We start from the raw sequence: 20,991 nt of genomic DNA, 5'->3' as shown, positions 1-20,991 counted from the left end.
GCAAAATATGGGCAAGTAAATGCAGTATAGCATTTATTTATTGTTCATCTGGCAGAAGCTGTTGCTGACCTATAGTAAGTGACAGGTTTGGGTGTTTAGCAGTTAGAGATTTTGGAATCTGCAGGAAAGTAGCAGAGGGCTCTTTTGACATCCTATGAGCTTAGTGTTTCAAACTTGGGTGTGCCAGTCTTGGCTTTCTGGCCTCTCAGTGCGTTTGTTTTCTCTGATGGCTTTATTTGGGTATAATTTATATACCATGAAGTTCTTCTGTCTTAGTATTCAATTGCACAGTTCAGTGATTTTAGTAAATTCATGGAGTTATACAATCATAACAATTCAGTTGTAGAATATTCTCAATACCCAGTAAGCGTCTCTCATGTTTGTATGCAGTTAATCCCCATGCACACCCCAAATCTAGGCAACCATGGATCTTTTTTTCCTCTCTATAAATGTGCCTGTTCTAGATATTTTATACAGGTGGATTTATATTTTCTGTGTACTTTTGCAACATGCTTTTTTATAGTTACTTTTGAAACCAGGAGAGTCAAACTTTTTGTGCTGCCTTCTTCACTGTATAAAATACTTAGATTTCCAGATGTGATTTACATGTTTTGTTTTAGTGGAACAGAAAATGAAATAGGTATCTCAGGTGGGTGTTTTCCCCCTGGGATGCTGATCATTGTTTCATACAATTTCATTGGCACTTACAGAATTTAAATGATAAAAAATGAAAATATAGTTTTGAAATGTTTACTGGAAACTTACAGGACTGAATACTCAGATGTGGTATTTCCAGATTTTTCTCTCTAATGATGCCCTTTAGAAGATGCTGGGAAAAGATGGATTCCACAGTGTTACAGTTAGATGGATTCATGCCAGGTTGAAGGGTCATGCAGAACGGAATAGACTGATGAATTGCCATGATCTTTGACTTGCCGTAGGATCTACCCTCTTTATGTTATTGAGCACGTTTTTATCAGGACTCAAAACTGGAGGAATGGCGTGTACATTAAGGGACAATCTGAAATGACTTCAAACATGTAGAGGAATCAGAATAGTTCACCCCGCTGATCAGCTACCATAGACACAGATGAAAGTCTCCTCACCTAAGTTAAAAAGAAAACAACAACTACCATTGTGAGTATAAAGTAGAAATTTATGACTAAACCAGCAACATAATGACAGTTTTGGTTTAAAAAGTCTAAATTTCAGGTACCCCGCTAATTCCATGAAGTCAGTGTGACTCTTAATACCAAAACTAGACTTACACATTCATAGCCAAACAGAAAAACTAATACGAAACAGGCTCACATTAGGAAGATCAATGAAAATTCTGAATTCAGTCTTAGGAACTCCTTTAACTGTGTATTAAAATGGCACCCATTACCACCAAGTTGCTTTATTATTGGGAAGTACATTGGTAAAATGAATCTTGTCATAGGACAACTAGTCAGCCCTCCCTGTCCATGGATTCAAGCAATCATGGATCATCACAGGTATTTGGGGATTGGGAGGGGCAGATTTTAAGTTCCAAAAAGCAAAATTTGAATTTGCTGATTGCTGCCAGCAACTATTTTCATATTAACTTGTACTAGATACTACAAAGTATAAGGTAATTTAGAGATAATTTAAAGTATATGGGAGGACATGCAAACACCACACTATTTTATATAGGGACTTGAGCATCAGTGGGTTTTGGTATCCATGGGAAGGGGGTGGAGTGGAAGGGAGATCCGTGGGTACTGAGGGGTGACTGTATATGGACATTGTAATAGATGCTGGACAGGCATTCAGTAAATTAATGGCCATTCCTCATGGAAATTCTTCTTCTTCTTTTTTTTTTTTTTATTTTCCCACTGTACAGCAAGGGGGTCAGGTTATCCTTAGATGTATACATTACAGTTACAGTTTTTTCCCCCACCCTTTCTTCTGTTGCAACATGAGTATCTAGACATAGTTCTCAATGCTATTCAGCAGGATCTCCTTGTAAACCTATTCTAGGTTGTGTCTGATAAGCCCAAGCTCCCGATCCCTCCCACTCCCTCCTCCTCCCATCAGGCAACCACAAGTCTCTTCTCCAAGTCCATGATTTTCTTTTCTGAGGAGATGTTCATTTGTGCTGGATATTAGATTCCAGTTATAAGTGATATCATATGGTATTTGTCTTTGTCTTTCTGGCTCATTTCACTCAGTATGAGATTCTCTAGCTCCATCCATGTTGCTGCAAATGGCATTATGTCATCCTTTTTTTATGGCTGAGTAGTATTCCATTGTGTATGTATACCACATCTTCCGAATCCAATCCTCTGTCGATGGACATTTGGCTTGTTTCCATGTCCTGGCTATTGTGAATAGTGCTGCAATGAACATGCGGGTGCATGTGTCTCTTTTAAGTAGAGTTTTGTCCGGATAGATGCCCAAGAGTGGGATTGCAGGGTCATATGGAAGTTCTATGTATAGATTTCTAAGGTATCTCCAAACTGTTCTCCATAGTGGCTGTACCAGTTTATATTCCCACCAGCAGTGCAGGAGGGTTCCCTTTTCTCCACAGCCCCTCCAGCACTTGTTATTTGTGGATTTATTAAGGATGGCCATTCTGACTGGTGTGAGGTGATATCTCATGGTAGTTTTGATTTGCATTTCTCTTATAATCAGCGATGTTGAGCATTTTTTCATGTGTTTGTTGGCCATCTGTATATCTTCTTTGGAGAACAGTCTATTCAGGTCTTTTGCCCATTTTTCCATTGATTGATTGGTTTTTTTGCTGTTGAGTTGTATAAGTTGCTTATATATTCTAGAGATTAAGCCCTTGTCGGTTGCATCATTTGAAACTATTTTCTCCCATTCTGAAAGTTGTCTTTGTGTTTTCTTTTGGGTTTCCTTTGCTGTGCAAAAGCTTTTCAGTTTGATGAGGTCCCATGGGTTCATTTTTGCTCTAATTTCTATTGCTTTGGGAGACTGACCTGAGAAAATATTCATGATGTTGATGTCAGAGAGTGTTTTGCCTACGTTTTCTTCTAGGAGTTGGATGGTGTCCTGTCGTATATTTAAGTCTTGCAGCCATTTGGAGTTTATTTTTGTGCATGGTGTGAGGGTGTGTTCTAGTTTCATTGCTTTGCATGCAGCTGTCCAGGTTTCCCAGCAATGCTTGCTGAATAGACTTTCTTTTTCCCATTTCATGTTTTTGCCTCCCTTGTCAAAGATTAATTGACCATAGGTGTCAGGGTTTATTTCCGGATTCTCTGTTCTGTTCCATTGGTCTGTCTGTCTGTTTTGATACCAGGACCACACTGTTTTGATGACTGTGGCTTTGTAGTGTTTCTTGAAGTCTGGGAGAGTTATGCCTCCTGCTTGGTTTTTGTTTCTCAGGATTGCTTTGGCGATTCTGGGTCTTTTGTTGTTCCATATAAATGTTTGGATTGTTTGTTCTAGTTCTGTGAAAAATGTCATGGGTAATTTGATAGGGATTGCATTGAATCTGTAGATTGCTTTGGGTCGTATGGCCATTTTTACAATATTGATTTTCCCAATCCAGGAACATGGAATATCTTTCCATTTCTTTACATCTTCTTTGATTTCTTTGATTTAAGTTTTATAGTTCTCGGCATATAGGTCCTTTACCTCCTTGGTCAGGTGTATTCCGAGGTATTTGATTTTGTGAGGTATCCTCGTGGAAATTCTTAATGGTTTGAAGCATTCACTACTCAAGCTGATTTGTTCTTAGACTGCATTAATAAAAGAAGCAGTGTCTAGGATACATACTAATGCCAGTTTTATTCCATTCTAAGCTAGAGAGCTTTCACTTAGACCATTTTAGTCAGAGCCGATCATCAAGGGTATTAATGAATGATTGCAGCCAGAGGAGGGGAGCAGGATGGTGAATAGTGGAAACTGTAGCCTGGTGGGTGAACGGGTCTAAGGATTGAAGCTGTTAAGCCAGGAGAAGAGAATATGGGATAGTTATCTTGTAGTTCTTGAAAGGGAGTCATTGATAAACTGGGTTAGGTTTATTCTTTGTTATAATATTTGGCAGATCCAAGTCCAGTGAATGAAAAATGGAAAAATTTCCATTGAGTTTTCCGATCACTAGGAAAGTTGATGTTTTGTACTAACATCATATTTTCTGACTTAAGAGTCTCCTGTCTCAGTGGAGACTCATGCTATGGTTATGTCATTTCTGTAATCCCCTCCACCTCTTTATTCTTTTCTGGCTTTGTTCCTGGTCATTCTTGTCAAATCCTCTCTTTTGTGTCAACATCTAGAATTTTTATGTTTTTTTTCCTGAGGTCTAAGTCTGTTGTAGGACTTCTTGGTCAGTGATAGCAAATGAGAGAAAAGTTACAGTTCAAAAAATCAGGTAAGCAGGTTTTTTTTTTTTTTTTAATTTTTTTTTAAGAGGTATTGTCTTAGGAAGAAAAGAAAAATCAATCTTATAAACAGTTTTACAAAGCACCAGGAATTAAAAAGCATTCTTCCTAGAAAAAAACCACTGTTAACACTTTGATGGTAAGTCTAGCCTCTTTTCTTGCATACCCTATCAGAAGAAACTTGCACCTTAATCTAAGACTTTTAGAAAACTTAGGATGTTTTTCTGCATTAAAGGATAATTTTCAATAAGATATCCCCTACCTAATTTTTTGGGAATTGAATCATTGATTTGTCATTAACAAAGAGACATTCCAAAGACAGGAAACAAAAGATTAGAGACAGATAAAGAATCTTTAGGAATTGGTAGCAAAATTGGATCTTCTTAATATTTTTTAAGATCAGAAAGTGGGAACATTCAGTGAATTTCAGGTTTGTGGATAAAAATTTGAGTTAATGAATTTTCAGACAAGTATGATGGATTCAGCACACAATCCAGAATACTAATATTTGCTGTCTAACAGCAGTTCAACTTTTTGCCGTGACATTACGGATAAAGCTATGAAAATTTATATATGTACACATACATATGCCTGTGTGTGTATTTGCCAGTCCTGTGAGGAGGGAGTAACAAATATTAAAAGCTTTTAAAAATGATTTATTCTAGCATCACATTTTTATACACACAGATCTACCAGACATAGCCATTTGCATTTCTCCGTGTTATTCCATATCTACAAATAGATCTGTTTTTTTGTGTAGGCATTAGAATCTTTTACCTTTCTGAATGTGGTCCTTGTGAAGATTCTGATTAAAACAGCAGTCTGCTACCAGATGATCCTAACTGAAAGATGAATTTCACTCATTCTGTATAAAGTTGAATTTGTGTTAATGGTTGCAAAGTTTAGGTAATAGGAATTGACCTATGCTAACTCTATGATATTTTCACATGCTATGACAGTGTTTTGTATTGGAGAAACAAGGAATAGTTATTTAATCATTCAGAGTTTAATGTTATGAGAACAGAAGATGGGCAATGGTTAGGTGTTACTGTGGTGACATACATGTGTGGGGACATTGAGCTTTCTCCCCTACAGATGTAAGTAGAGGGGCCAGGGTAAGAAAGTGAGGCTTGCTGTTCTCTGTAAATCTGATCTAGGTTGAAGAGTTCATTCAGGATTAAGACAAAAGATAGTCTCCAGTGTGAGATACCAAAGGAGGAGAAGGAGGGCAGCAGGAGGAAGGTAGCTATTGTCTTTTTCTTGTAAACCTGAAATTTTTCTTTTTGTTTCTTTAAGTGTCAGAGGAAAAGTGAGATTAAATGTACTTCTCACTTTTTTTAAAATAAATGAAGTCGTGTGTGTGTGTGTATTGTGTGTGTGTGTATAGTTCTTCAAAAACTTGCCTCTGAAAAATATGTATATATGATTAAGATATATTAATATGATGAGGCAGCCAGAATAATCAGAGCTGCTTTAAAATATTATATATATATATAATTTATTTATTTTTGGCCACAACGTGTAATGACTTGATGCTGTATCTCAGGTCCCAGATCAGGGATTGAACCCTGGGCTACAGCAGTGAAAGTGCTGAGTTGTAGCCACTAGATCACCAGGGAACTCCTGAGAGCTGCTTTTTAAACCCCTCTTTAGCACTGACACATGCCAGTTAATTTCTTTCTCCTTCCTACTGCCTGTGCCCCATCCCCCGATTTTGGATACACATCCTTGTGTGGGAGTTAGGATCATGTCTAATTTGAAAACAGTTGTGGTAATTCCCTGTTCTTTCATCCTTGTAGAGGCCCAGTGTCTTCAAATCTCCAGAAGACGACGTGCATTAATACAGTATACTTATTTGATCTCATCTCAGGGTTTCTCTTTCCCCATTTGGAGTCCACCTTTGTGGTTTTAGGTCAGACAGGTAACATTGGAGGCCAAGAAACCTCCTGATTCTAACCAAACCTGGTTGCTCTTTTTTTCTGTCGTCGTCTATGTCTGGAAAATGTGTTTTGAAATACCAGGCTTATGTCTCAGACATATTTCCTGTGCCTCCCAAGTGGATCAGTTTAAGATTTCTGAACTCTGACCTATGTTATTTATCTACTTTTTTGAGACTGACAGTTGCCAATACAGCCATGCATGTCCACTGCAGATGACTTCATATTTTGTGTTTCCAGTGGCACCTCTACTTTTGACAAATGGTACAGAATAGTTCAGAATGACAAGATCCTCATGTCATAATGCAGACTAGTTTTTAGAGGGCCTCCAGTGACTAAATAGAGTGTAATTATTTAAATGGTTTGAGATTTAAATTGAGGTTATGAAATAGTTTTGTCAGTTTAGAGTATGGAGGATGTCATGCAAATATATCATTTCTTATTAGTATTTAATAATCTGAGCAATAACAGGAAAATTTCCAACCATAGGAAAGAACATCTAGAGGACCTACTTGTCATCTCAGTCTAGCTTTGATGGTTCTGCTTTAAGTTTGTACTTAAAGTTTAAGTTGTACTTCATCCTTGTCGTGGTCCCTTCCAGCTACAGAGGTCTCTGCTTCTCTCATTAAGCTAGCAGTAGTGCTCTGGAATGCTGACCCTTATGTCCCCTGTGACCCTGTCTCCCCCCACCCCTTATTTTTTATTTTTCAAAGTGTACATGGTGGGATCTGTTCATGCATCTTTACTGATAGCTGGGGCATCTTCATGTTTGCTGGTTTTGGTGTAAATTTCTTGAACTCTGTGCTTCGAAACCAGTTTAATGAGTCCTTTACTAAGAAGCTACTGAAGGGCTGCCCTGGCCAGGGACCCATGGCTCTTCAGTTTCTCAGAGACAACAGCTGGGGTTATAAGCTTATTGGAGTTGGAAACTTGAGTACAAAGTTTGTCTTACATGGCTTTATCAGACAAGACTAGTTATTGAGCTTGTCCCAGATTTTGCCTTTGGACCACTTCTTTTTGGCCTTGCCCCCAGACCTGTTCACTGGGTCTTTGTCTTTCTCGGCTGACTTTCCGGCATCTTTCTTTTCCTTGCCATCCTTGGGCAGGCATCACAAAGCTGGGAGAGCAGCCTCGCTAAGATGTCAGACAAAAAGATGGCTACTGTCAGTCATAGGATCCATAATGTTGCTTAGTTTTTTGTAATATATTCAAGATGTTTTCTTGAGAATGTCTAATTGTTTACCCTGGGCTAAGATAAAATGATAAATTAAGTAGAAAGAATATAAAATCATTTTTCCCCTAAACTTTTAAAAAAATATGTTTAATTATAGTGCTTCTTGAAATTTAGAGTTGTTATATATGTATATATGTGTAGCATATACATATATACATATATAAAAATACCAATTATGAAATATATCTTGTGTATTTAATTTGTATTTTTTAGTAGCATGAACAGCTAATTTCAAAGTCGTAAGCCCTTTTGGAAAAGCAGGTGTTAACGTGGTAGCCAGTGTTTTTATTTCTGGATATTATGTCTTAAATCTGGAGTAATCATCTTATTCTAATTTCTGCTTGCTGCCTGCTGTTATCAGGCTGGCTGGCTTTAGAACTGGCTGTCTTTGCTCAGGTGATTCCCAGAGAAGATTGCTAATAATTAATACCATTCATGTTAGAATGGAAGAAATCATGGTTGAGCTAAAGTAGCTTCACTCATAAAGGTACCCTGATTTATATCAAATCTTAGGAGTCTTCTATTTTATTTCTAAATTTCTTTATATATGAGACTACTAATCTCCTCATGCATTCGTGGGTCAGAGTTTTATGTAGTACTCCAGCGCTGTACATCATGTTTTAATGCCACCTTTTTCTAACGTCACAGCTGCTGTTGAGAGCCAATGTATGTTCATGTTAAAGTGAAGACTGTTAGGAAAGAGGAGAGTGGGGCGGAGTCCTGTGTAGTAGGTAGCTACCCTGGAGTTGTTTTGAAACCTAGTGAACTTACGACTGAGAATGCCCAGTGGTACACCCCTTCTCTCCTGTGAACTAACAGCCAGATTGTTTGTAATTTCCCGTGCTATTTAAAACAGGGTTCTCATGTATCAGCCATCTTCTGTAAGGGTGCCCAGTGTGACTTCGGTTGATCCTGCTGCTATTCCGCCTTCATTAACAGACTACTCAGTACCATTCCACCACACGCCAATATCAAGCATGTCATCAGATTTGCCAGGTATGTGAAGTGTTGTTTTGGTTTTTATCAAGTTGTATCATTTATTTTTTGTCTTAATCTGTGGCGCAAATATGATTGAAATATTTTGAATAGAAATGCTCAGGAAATTTGAAGGGTTCACTTAAAGATAGTATCTGTTATCAGTACAGCACATTCAGTTCCTGTCTTTTTATCCATAGAGCAATCTATAGATTCTGGATGAGAGGAAATATAGTAGGAAAATAGGAAAATTGTATAGACTATGTTCTCCCTTGTAGAGAATTTGTACTCAGAGATTTGTTCTTGGTTTATTTATCATGGCAACTTCATGGGTTTGGGAGATTATTTTCTCATACTTTGCCCAACACTTCTTGGCGGCCCATCACAACTTCAGGTTATACTGGTGTACTCTGAGGCCAGTGTTGCCTCCTAGCTTTACCCTCTAAAAGTAGGGTCTGCCTGCTGTTTCCCTACAGCACTGCTTAATATTTAGGGATATCTTTTATATATGCGTATTAACTAAACAGTTAAAAACTTCAAGGCTGCTTGAATCACCTTACTACCAAGACTTATGCAAGCAAGGCCATATTATACAATTTAAGCCTTTCCTTCCCTCCCTCTTATTCCCCTCCCTCCATTGCCATTGTTTTTGCAGACTTTTTTTTTTTTTTTTGGTCATTGTCATTGTCATTTGAGCAGGTTAGAGCCAGTGACTGATTAAATTTATGACGTCCCTTCTCTCTGAAGGGCCTTTTTATTGGAGTACAGTTACCCCTTCCTGTTATTGATCTATTCTTCTTGCCCCCTCTTAGTAAAGTTTTTATTTTAAACACAGTATGTATTCAATTGAGCAAAATCTGTTGTTAAAACAGTTGATAGCTGTGTACTCTGGCCCCGTGTAATGTTGTCACTTGAAATTTGTTCAGAATTTACTCAGTTTGAAAAAAATTTAATAGGAAAAAATAGTATCCATCAAAAAAATGTTGAATACTTTTTGCTTCTTAAATATGTTTATTCCATATGTACTTTGGGAATTGGTGTTTTAAAAAATTGTTTGTTAACCCAGCTAGCACCAGTTATAAAGTATTTGTTGATACAAAGCTTGATGCTGAGATGCAGATGAGGTTTCATGATCCATAAGAAAGGTGGAAACTCATAGAGTCTGAATTCTTAACTGCCATGTTTTGCTTTAACCATGGTTACTTTTAAATGAAGTTGAAGAGTATTCATGTCATTTTAATATGTGTTACAAACAAGCATTCCTGAAGGATTTGTTTCCTAAAGATCGTGAATTAAAAGTTAATCCTGGGGAGTTCCCATTGTGGCTCAGCCGACTAGTATCCATGAGGATGCAGGTTCGATCCCTGACCTCACTCAGTAGGTTAAGGATCTGGTGTTGCTGTGGCATAGGCTGGCTGCTGAAGCTCCGGTTTGACCCCTAGCCGTGGAACTTCCATGTGCTGCACATGTAGCCCTAAAAAGGAAAAAAAAATTAATCCTGGGGAGTTCCTCTGTGGCTTGGTAGATTAAGGATTCAACATTGTCACTGCTGTGGCTTGAGTCGCTGTTGTGGCACAGGTTCAGTCCCTGGCCCAGGAACTTCCACGTGCCAGAAATGCGACCAAAAAAAAAAAAATTAATCCTAAAAAAAAATAACGAACAGTCTCTGTTTACTAACTGATTCTGGCCATTTAGCAGTAAAATAGATACAATGTACAAGTCGCTTTTTCGAACTTTTCAAATTATGTGAGTTTGGATGAATTTTTAATTTCAGAGAATTGCTATTATTTAAAATTTGGGGCATAAAATGAGATGTTATAAAATTTGCAGATTTGAGAAAATGCAGTAAAATGTTAACTGTGTATTTCATAAAATATATTTCAAGCTGATATTAGGGAACTAAAACATTATAATATCCAAGGCTGATATTTAGCTAATTTAAGCCAGTATAGGGACTGATTACTAAAATATTGAGATGCTTTATCAGTTGATAAACTGAATAGAATAGAATCTCTTGTACTTTAAAAGATTTACCAGTTTATTGTCACCTATGAATTATGTGGCAGTTAATGTATCTTAATAGTTTAGTTTTTATTTTGGTTTTATATGGTTAGTGTGCTCTTTTATAATTAGTAATTACTTTGGGGTTTTTTTGTGCATAATTTTAATGTAATTAGTCATTCTGTACAGTTTTTATATTTATAAATTTAATAATTTATAATAAAATATTAAATAGAACACCAAGAATGGAGAGATGACAGACTTTTAATACATTTCTTAACATTCCTTTTAAACATCATAAACATGAATCTTCTGAATCTGCAGGAGGACGAAGAAGAAATGATATTAATAATGAACTGCAGCTCGGATCATCTTCTGATACTGTTCAACAGTGAATGCAAAATAAAACAGATAATTTGTATTTATGGAATGGAAAACAGCTTGATTATTTCACGAAAAAAATATGACTGCCTTATTATTGCTCGTGCCGTATTGTCAGGTGCGAGTGGTGCTCAAAAGTTGTGTCATTAAAATTTCAAAGTGCGAAACATTTACATATTTAATCATGTAGCGCTTATGTTTTGTTAAAGTTGATGGCTCAAGTAAGGAAAATGTGTTGTTATTCATTAATAAGACATAAAGTCAGTTTCACATGAAGTATTTAAAATCTAAAAACTACAATTTTATCAATATTTATAAACCACATTTAGAATATGTCATCAGAATTTTTAACACTACTTGCTTTTCAGTTAAAGATAATTGGGAATTTCAACCATGACATCCTTAGGAGGGCCTAAAAATATGTCAATACAACATATCGTTGCTTTTGAAACTTACAGTGACTTGAGAAAAAAAGCATTCTACCAAACTTGCAAAATAAGACAGTGACATTTAATCACCATTCATGAAACTTCCATCTATCTCATGTATGAGTTTTAATAGCTTATACTTAGAAAGTAGAATCATAAGATGTTGATAATAGTTTTTTTAATAGAAGGAATAACACCTGAAATTCTCTATCAAACTTCATTGTTACTATTTGAGAAGAAATGGTTTCAGTAAGAAATATATACATTACAACATTACTGAATTTTGTGTGGACATCTCTGTAATGCTCAGGAGACAGTAGGTTTCAACCAAAACTTTGGGAAAATTTATAGGTATTTTATTATGGCAGTGTGTAAGTCACCGTATTCATTTATCCCTGGATGAGGTGTCAAAAGGTATAGATCAAGTAAATTTCTCAAAATATGTTAGCAATAGAGTGTGTAACTACTAGCACATGTGAAATAATGATCAGAATTACAGTACAACTGAAGAGCTGGGAGTTGAAAGAATGAAAATATGGAGAAACTTGGCACCTCGATAGACAGCTTCCAGTGCTAGAACTGCAGAAACAGTTTGAAAATTATATCAAGCCTGTGTATTTATTTAAATTGAAGTTATTAAATGGGAATAGACATTTAGGAAATGAGCGGTTGGGGAGTTCCCGTTGTTGCACAGCAGAAACAAATCCAACTAGGAACCATGAGGTTGCTGGTTCAATCCCTGGTCTTGCTCAGTGTGCCAAGGATCTGGCATTGCCGTGAGCTGTGGTGTAGGTCGCAGATGCAGCTTGGATCCTACGTTGCTGTGGCTGTGGCGTAGGCTGGCAGCTGTAGCTCCGATTGGACCCCTAGCCCAGGGAAATACAGCAAAATTGGCTTTAGAGGTTTGACAAACATTAAAAGTGAGTGTATAAAATTAAGTGAACTATTAAAAACAAGATATTATATAAAGAAAAATGTACCTTTTGAGGCAAAATTAATAAAATTAATAAAATTAAGCCAATGAATTAAATGACATGACAGTAAATTATTTTTGTGACTTAGTCAATAGAAATATTGAATAATTTATAAAGCTCTGAGAAGATACTATAAGGATTAGACAAATTTTGAATTACTGTTCAGCTGAAACAGGATTTATCAGACAGTATCATTAATGTGAAGAAAAATTCTGCTTATTGAGATGTCACCTAATTACTATCAATTCAATGGGGAATTCCTTGGAAAACGTGGTTGTGTTTTTCTTTGTCCAGTGTGTTGGCTCAGACCTCGCTGTATCATACAGCCTAGTGACAGGCATGTGAATTGAAAAGTCATACCAGCAATTTTCAATAATGCTTTAGAAATTTAATGATTTCTTTCAGATGATTGGTGCTATAGCTTGTATTACTCGCTGTGTACTTCTATTATACCCTTAGCGATTATAAGGGAATAAATATACTTTAATATTTTGATTTATAAATTATTCATACTCATTATTAAAAATTTTAATTATCATTTCCCACTAATAGTCTCTATTTAGAGTAACAGTCTACACTCTGCATGATTGTTATATTTGAGGTGACATGAGGACCAGCATATAAAAATTCATGGAATGAATAGAAATTGGCCTGTCTTCATAACCTATACCTAGTATGTGATTTTTATTTTTTTGATGTTTTGAAATTTATTCATACAGGTCTTAGGGACCTGACCTAGAAGTTTATTGCTAGACTTTACAGAACTGAAGGTTTTTATTTTTTAATTTTTTGTCTTTTTTGGGCTGTACCTGCAGTGTATGGAAGTTCCCAGGCTAGGGGTCGAATAGGAGCTGTAGCTGCCAGCCTATGTCACAGCGATGCCAGATCCAAGCCTTGTCTGTGACCTACACTGCAGCTCACATCCATGCCAGATCCTTAACCCCCTTAGCAGAGCCACAGATCAAACACGCATCCTTGTGGATACTAGTCGGGTTCATTACCACTGAACCACAATGGGAACTCCCAAGTTCTTTATTTTTTATTGTTACAACTTTTAATATTTCAAAATGGTATTACTGAACAAACATTCCTGTTTCTGAAGCGTAATTGGAGAATCCCAGATCTTTGGTTCAGAAAACTGCATTAACTCATAACCCAGTAAACCTTGGTAAGATTCAGCTTGTGAGTAGCAGTTATTAAATGCTTGCTTTGTGCAGAGCATTGAACTGTGTACTACTCTTGTTGTGGGGACAGGAGGATAGAGAGCTGTCCGTGAAATAGACATCTGTCTGTCTAAGAAGTGGTGTGTTAGATAAAGCTCAATGTGGTGTATTTCTAAAAAAATAAATGTGAAGTATCTTAAGAGTCTATGTGTTTTTTAGTGATCTGAATCCAGATCATGATCTCTTCAATTTATTGTTTCTCATTCTGCTAAGTGATGAGAGGGGGACATTTGTTTTGACTAGTCCTATGTATCTGAAAAATTTTGAACTGCTCCCTTTAAGTCTCTGGGAGGTGGTTTTTCCAGTTGCTTTGTCAGGAAATATGTTCATCTTGAGGTTTTATGCACATTAAGCATCCTCAAACGTCCTGTTCGTGGTATAGACCTTCCATACAGCAGAATGGTAAGACCTTAACCCAGATGTTTTATGACTTAACGATAAATAAAAAGTGATTTTGGGAAATAATTCTTGTCTCCAGAATATGAGACAACTATTAACAGAACATTTTTGTTTTAGGTTTGGATTTTCTTTCCCTTATTCCAGTTGATCCCCAGGTATGTATCCTGAATTTAAGCAACTAATTTGTATTGATTGTTGGTTGTGTCATACTAACTAAAAATGACCAGTTGCATAAAATCAGGACAGTAAACTCTCAGTGACTTAAATTGATGGAAAGGAAGTACAGTATAAATCACAACTTTATTTGGAAGGATAAAATTGCTGTTTTTCAGTTTATACTATATTGGCCTTAATACTTGAATATTTATTATGTTTTATTTAGATTAATATAATCAATTGGCATTTCTTACAAGCATTTGAGTGATTAAAATGAAGGGACGCAGTTCTAGATGGCTGGAAGTGTAAAACTTTAGAGATAATTTGTAAAACACTTATTCTGTGCATGGAAAATAGCTGAAGCTTGGTTCTTCCTTGGTTTTAAACGCAGTCAGATTCAGATTTTGGAGATGCCGTATTTTAAAATTGCCCCCGTTTTCTCTGTCAGGAACTCTAGAATCTTTGTGTCCCAACACGAAGACCTTTCAGTAAGCATGGAATCCACCAGTAGGCCTAGAGCAGAGGGGAGAAAGGCATGAGAGAGGCGAAGGGGAAAGCAAAAGAGAAGGACTTTGAGAGAAGTGTTGAGTAGGGAGGGATGGAGGAAGAACCATGGACCGCGGCTTTGTATGCTGCTCAGAATCAGCTAACCACAGGTCTCGTATTAGCGTCTTGCTTCACTATGTATCTGATCACACAAACAGCACTGGAAATTCGGGCTCAATGTCATGGGCACAGAATGAGTTTCTTCTCATCCTGAGTTGATTTAATACATCAGTAGATTCTATAGCAAAACATCTATATATATTTTCTAGGAAATAGATTCTTCAGTCTTAAATCATTACTGATGTTTATGTGAACCACCCTTTTTGAAAAAAAAATGATCTTGGAACCAAGAGAATTTTAATTTTATGGGACTATTTAGTATGCTTGGTATCAGGCTACCTTGTTTGATAAGCCAAATGAAGTGTTAGGTTGTGCCTTCGGTTTTCCTTTGGAATCCTTAGATTTGTTTTACTTTTTCCTTGTGCAGATATGTTGGAATTACATGTAGAGGTACAGAGTTAGGTATAAATTAGCTGCAACCTGAGTATTATAAGATTTCAAGGCACAGAAGCTATTGATAGCAGGACTGTAGTGTCTAGCATTCATTTTATAAATGAAAAAGAACACCGTTTTACTACTGGGTGGTCCAAAACTGCCTGGGAGGTAGTAGAAATAAAATGTTAAGTTTCTGAGATTTTTCCAGATTCTTGCCTCAATTTTAGTGGAAAATTAGAAATTGATTTAACTTTAAAGAAGTTAAGACTTGGCAATGTAACTAACTCTCTTTAGAGGTTCTTAGAAGTTCTTTAAGAACTTCTCCCCCTTAACCAATGTTTCTTGAATCTCTTTGTGCCTGGCATTTGTTTTATTGGTGAACCAAGACAGTTGTCCATCCTAAACATTAAATTACTTTTTTGAAAGGCAGCCTGAATTTTAGTTGTTATTCCTTCACTAACTGGCAACCTTAAACCTGGGGCTGTTGTTTCCATTTTATGGTCTTTTTGAAGATCATGTACTCTCAACAACTTCAGTTTTAAATTTCTGTTCTTAATATCTTTGATTATAGGCTGTATTATATATAGAATTGATAATATTGATCAGATATCCTAACTGATCTTTCATACAGTCAATCTAAACACAAACTTAGGGCCTCTCTTGTGGTATATTCTGGAGCTCGCTTATCTCTCTAAAATCAGTGCAGTTGTTTCCCCTCATAAAAATATTCCGCAGTGATAAGAAGGCTTCTGGCTCCTGTTTCTTTCTGTTCCTTCTGGTCAGTATTGGAGTACTAACAGATTGGACTTGGTTTGAGAATCAGCAACTAGGATGTTAAAGAAACCAGAAATATGAACACTCGAGGGTGTGTTAGCAAGCATCTCAAAGGAAGATTAGATTAGAACAGATCTCTTTTAAGATTGACTCCAAAGTTCTGTGAACAAGTGAGGGAATTCTCATTCTGAGCATCCTGTGGAAGTTAGCGCCCACCCACATGGTCTCTGTATTAGAATGTATGCTGTCTTCTACATGTATGTACAGAGGAGTCAGATGCTGCTTTTCTACTGATCAGTCTTAACATTAGTCCTTAAGGGTCTGGTTAATACTGAATTTTGAAAGAATTGCTGAATTTTGCTTTAGCATTTTTGCTTAACACCATTAGAAATAAGTATTTATTAGCCTTTTACAGTGTGCTTAAACCTGGTGTAAATACTGAGCAAATTCTTTTTGATATTTAGTATGAATCATGATTGTGGGACCAGTATTCAGTTTTAAATAATTTCAGTTATTGTTGCCATTTTTGTACTTGTACCTCCATATTTGATGAACGAATTCTATAAATTTTGAGAGAATCAAGAATATGCTGCACTCACTAAGTAATGTAAAATAAATTCATGCCACCTTCCATCCAAAGATGTGAAGTTTTGAGAAATGTTTAAATCCCACTGATGTTTAAATATGTGGCTATCACTTGTGCATATCTTAACAGTTTCTAGTCTCTTTATTTAAAATCAATGTAGCCTCTTCCTCATCGGCATCATTGTTTGTTTCAAGCAGTACTGTCCTCCTATGTTTTTGGATAGTCTCACCTCACCCTTAACCGCAAGCAGTACGTCTGTCACCACCACCAGCCCCCATGAAAGCACTACTCATGTTAGTTCATCCAGCAGCAGAAGTGAGACAGGGGTCATAACCAGCAGTGGAAGTAACATTCCCGACATCATCTCATTGGACTAAAAGGAGGACTCACTCGATTCTAGGAATCATTCGTCAAAGCTGCTTTCTTGGATCCCTGGTCCGCGGAAGCTATTTTTTGGTAACAGTTACTTTGATATTTATTGAAACGTCAAATGGATTCTTTTGCCTTTCGAGAGATGAACACAGATGACTGCAGCAAGAACCACATGACACGCAAGGATTTTTCTTATCCCTGCTGTACTCTGAGCATCAGACACATCCAGCCATAACTGTATCTTCTTGAGAGATGGATTTCAATTTCATACGTTACTGGATGGATTCTACAAATCAGTTAATTTTTTTGTTGTAATAAACAGCAATAAAATTATGTAAATATTCAAGTAAACGTTTTTCTAATTAAAAAGAATGTAATCAGTGGTTCTAAAATGACAGCAATCTTTGTTAAACCTGATGTGAAGGAAAAAATATATGGAAAGACATTAATGTTTGCCGAATGAGTCCGTTCCATGGAGATTTGTTCTCTTTCGTTGAAGTAATGAAGTCTTGATAAGTGGCCAAAGCTTGGGTTCGTTCCACTTTTCTTCCTGCAGTTCCACTTTCCTTCCTGATTCCATCCAAGAAAAATGGCCCTTGTGTTACACATTTTTCCCCGTGTCATTTACATTTGATGCTGTGTGCTAATGAATGCAGAGTGAGGTTCTGGGATTTGGTTGTGCTTTGTTAAGTGATTGTACTGAAGAACACTATCACCGACTGCCCTGACATAATGTGTGTTATTTTTGGTAATTGTACATTTCTCATTTTGGAGATTTCTATGAATTGGGCTTACCTTCTCATAAAAGAAAGTCTCTGCAGCTGTTGAATGAAATTTTTTGGAGTGAGGTGTGGCTGGAATGTTTGTTAGAATTTTGTTCATGCTGTCCAGAAATACTGAGAGCTTGGTGGCAGTGCTTCGAAGAACAGATTTAGGAGCAGTGGGAATAACAAAGTCTAATTTCTTCCTGAAGACTTCTTTTGCTCCTTTATGTTATAGAAAAATGTACAAATCTTCCTTGCAACTTTCCCGTTTAGTAACACTGACAAAGGAAAGATGTGTTAGATCTTATATTTCTCATAATAGTGGTTTTCAGACTTAACAAACAATACCAAAGGGAAGGGGGTGGCATCAAATTTCCTTTTCCTTTTTTAAAAAGAATTTTTTCCTAAAACTGAGAAGGACAAAACAATTAGAAATGTTTGAATGTAAGAAAGGATGGGAGAGGATGGGCCTGAAACCCACTTTGAAGACTGCTCTCTTGAGTATTTGATTTTAAATCTCATAGGAAACTTGAGTTTTACCCTTAGAGGAACATTTTTATCCAAATGTTAATATTTTCCTTTGCTTCATTTGGCCGCAGAATAATTTCTGAGTTCTTAAGGAGTTAATAGTTCCCTAATGTTTAGCTTTCTCTACCCGAACTATATCTACTTTAAAAATCAGTCGTTTTTTAAAATGGGTTAATCTGATTTCTCCAACGAAAGTGGCCAGATGAAGAGCCTCCCAATTTCAGTTAGGAAAGGGAATGCATTACTTCAGGGTTTGTGCAACTCCAGGGAGCTGACTTGTCACTGGTTTTCTACACCTTCTCAGTTTTTCATGGCCTCTGTGCTATTTTGTACCGACTCATTTCATATGATTTTCTACGTCATCCCTTTGGCTGAATCTTCCCCTTAATGTATTATCCCTTTTGGAGAGCTGCTTATTAAAAACATGGAAGACAAACCTGAATCTTCTTGCCAATAGTTGCATCATAGTTGCCAGTTGTACCTTCTTAGTCTACTTTATAGTCCTTTGGTCCAGATGCAGAATTTCTTCCTAGTAAAATTTGATGTTGCTGCTCTCAATAAGGATGCAAGTTCTGTTAACTCTAATAGAAAAAGTAACCTGATTTATGTGGTATAATTTGTTAATAAAGAAATGCTGTATATTTGTTACCATTTTGTTACCCTTTAGATTCTCAAAGCCCCTCCCCCCCATTTAACCAACAAAGTTTTATAAAGTAAATGAACAAATTAATAGAAATTAGTTTATTTACTTGGTTCTGGTAACTCATACCTCTGTGCTTTTATAGTTGTGCTTTGCTTCCTTTTCACTATTTTATGTGAACAGTTTTATTGTTCATTTTTGGTGCTTTACATACATTTCACATAAATTTTTAATTTATCTCATACAGGCGACTAACATTTTAAAAAATATACTTTTAAGTTTATAATCTTAAAATTGGGACTTTTGTGTATCTTTGAAGGTGAGTAATTTTCTTTATGCTTTTGGCGCTATGGGAATAGCGTGCTTTTTAAGCCATTGTCCTTTTTTTAGTATGGTCACTAAATATTTTTACTAAGACCCTGACTTTGTAGCAGTTTCTTTTACAGCCGAGATATCTGCCCAACCAAGTATAATTCAGTTTCAGAGGAGGTTATCTATAGCTGTTACTTAGATGTCAGCCCACGAGTGACATCTTTAACAATGACTGACAACGTTTAAGGAAAAGAAACCGTAGCTACTAGTCTCCTACGAACACTTACCGTGTATTTTCATTGTGATTCACATAGAAATGTTAAGAGATTTCCTTGCTTTGGTAACTCCTGACAATGTAACTGGTGCTGAGTGTAGCTTCACGCTTAAGGTCTGCTGACATTCACTAACTTTCTGACTCTTAAGTGAGCCTCTGTAGGATTTTGTTTCCATTTCTGCCCAGAAGGTATAAATACTAGGCATCTGTCATAGGGTAATTATACAGGCCACATGAAACAGTAGAGGTAAATTTAGGTTATATGACATTTACTTGATGATGTATTTCAGGAAAGCCAGAATGAAAACACCATGATTAGGTGAACGATTGTGAGTGTAAATGAAGAGATCTGTAACTCTTGGTACAAAGTTTCCCTAGGGTAGACTCTTAAGGAATTGGAAGAAAGGTAAGATGTTGAATTTTAGATGAATAATATTCAACAGAGACCATTCTGACTTTGAATTCAGACCCGTCCTGGACATCCATCATTTAGTAACCAAGTCTGCTTGTCTTCTGCTCAAAAAGTATTTATTAGATACATTTTGCCTTTTCAAGTAAAGTTGATTTTTACAAAGCATTAGTCTTCAGGTCTGTTTTTCATTTCTCTCTAGCCCCACAATGCGTAAAAAAAACAAGAGTGTCATTTTTTTTTTTTCTGATAAAACAGTTTTATTTTCCTAATCTTTTTCACCTTGGAAAATGTAGAACCGTGCGCCATTTTGATTTAGGTCTGGTGAGGTGTTTTGTGACTCTAGATCCATGGGAGCATGGATGAAGTTGTTTAGATTGTGATTATTGACTGAACCTGATTCACCATCTTTTCCTGCTACAGTTCTTCACGAATATGGTGAAACTTGTAGAAACAAATTTAATAATTTCTCTGCTTTTTAAAGAGTCTGATGCTCCTGTCAAATGAATGACTGTTTGTACGCCCCCACTTTTTTGTCATTGTTGTTAGGAACCACGCTCCAGTTCCTAGCAGAAACAAATAAAGCTGTACAAAAACGCCCATTCTTCTTTAATGCTTGCCTGATTCAATAATGTTTTTGTTTTTCTGTTTTTGTTAGCAATACACGCTTATTGTGGGAAATCTAGACAAATAAGAAAAGTTGAAAAAGGCACTTTAATATTTTTCATATTTCTTGCCAGTCTCTTTGCTATTTGTGTATGATTTTCCATAGTTTTATTCATTCTCAGTATAATTTGTATCTTTCTTTTTTTCCCCTCAATCTATAGGCATTATTCCTGTGTCATTAAAAACTGTGTTGTATGGATGTGCATTCCTCTTACCTTTCCCTGTTGGACATTTTAGGCTGCATCTCAGGATGCAGTGTTGCAGTGCATGTCATTGTGCATAAATTATCTCCTTAGGATATATTCCTAGAGGTGGAATTTCTGAGTCAAGGGTGTAAATACTTTCGTAGTTTTTTGATTCATACCACTTTTCCAAGTGGTTTTATTAATTTATGCTACTCCAGCCATTTGGTATGGGAAGAACTGTCTAACCATATTTTCCAAGAATATGTGCCATTTATATCTATGCAGGCATCTACAAAAGGCCCTCCACCTGACCCTGATGTCACTGATTTGGAGAAATTAGCAGAGATTTTCCTGGGATGTCTCAA

The 20,991-nt window shown here is 36.4% G+C and overlaps 1 protein-coding gene and 1 pseudogene across 22 annotated transcripts in view; one reads left to right on the top strand and one right to left on the bottom strand.

The window, feature by feature from the left end:
• The window catches only part of PIAS2 (protein inhibitor of activated STAT 2), a 103,978-nt gene extending 83,603 nt beyond the window's left edge, over window positions 1-20,375 (top strand). For 4 of the 22 annotated variants that reach the window (XM_084965149.1, XM_021092626.2, XM_021092641.2 and 1 more), the window contains 3 exons: window positions 8,395-8,534; window positions 14,037-14,074; window positions 16,674-20,375. In XM_084965149.1, the coding sequence (XP_084821275.1) occupies window positions 8,395-8,534; window positions 14,037-14,074; window positions 16,674-16,853 (358 nt within the window). In that variant the 3' untranslated portion in view covers window positions 16,854-20,375. Of the gene's footprint in view, window positions 1-980; window positions 1,292-5,524; window positions 5,556-8,394; window positions 8,535-10,838; window positions 12,153-13,154; window positions 14,075-16,636 lie in introns of those variants that run through there. The other 18 variants (XM_084965145.1, XM_021092622.2, XM_021092632.2 and 15 more) reach the window with 11 other exon arrangements.
• On the bottom strand, window positions 6,993-8,155 carry LOC110256585 (small ribosomal subunit protein eS25 pseudogene; annotated as a pseudogene).
• Window positions 20,376-20,991: the final 616 nt, after the last annotated feature.

Source organism: Sus scrofa, chromosome 1 (assembly GCF_054392235.1).
Source record: "Sus scrofa isolate SSC_HxYL_T2T_F1_AM1 chromosome 1, Sscrofa_HxYL_maternal_Yorkshire_Landrace_v2.0, whole genome shotgun sequence".
NCBI lineage: Eukaryota > Metazoa > Chordata > Mammalia > Artiodactyla > Suidae > Sus > Sus scrofa.
This window is presented reverse-complemented; position numbering and strand designations above follow the sequence as displayed.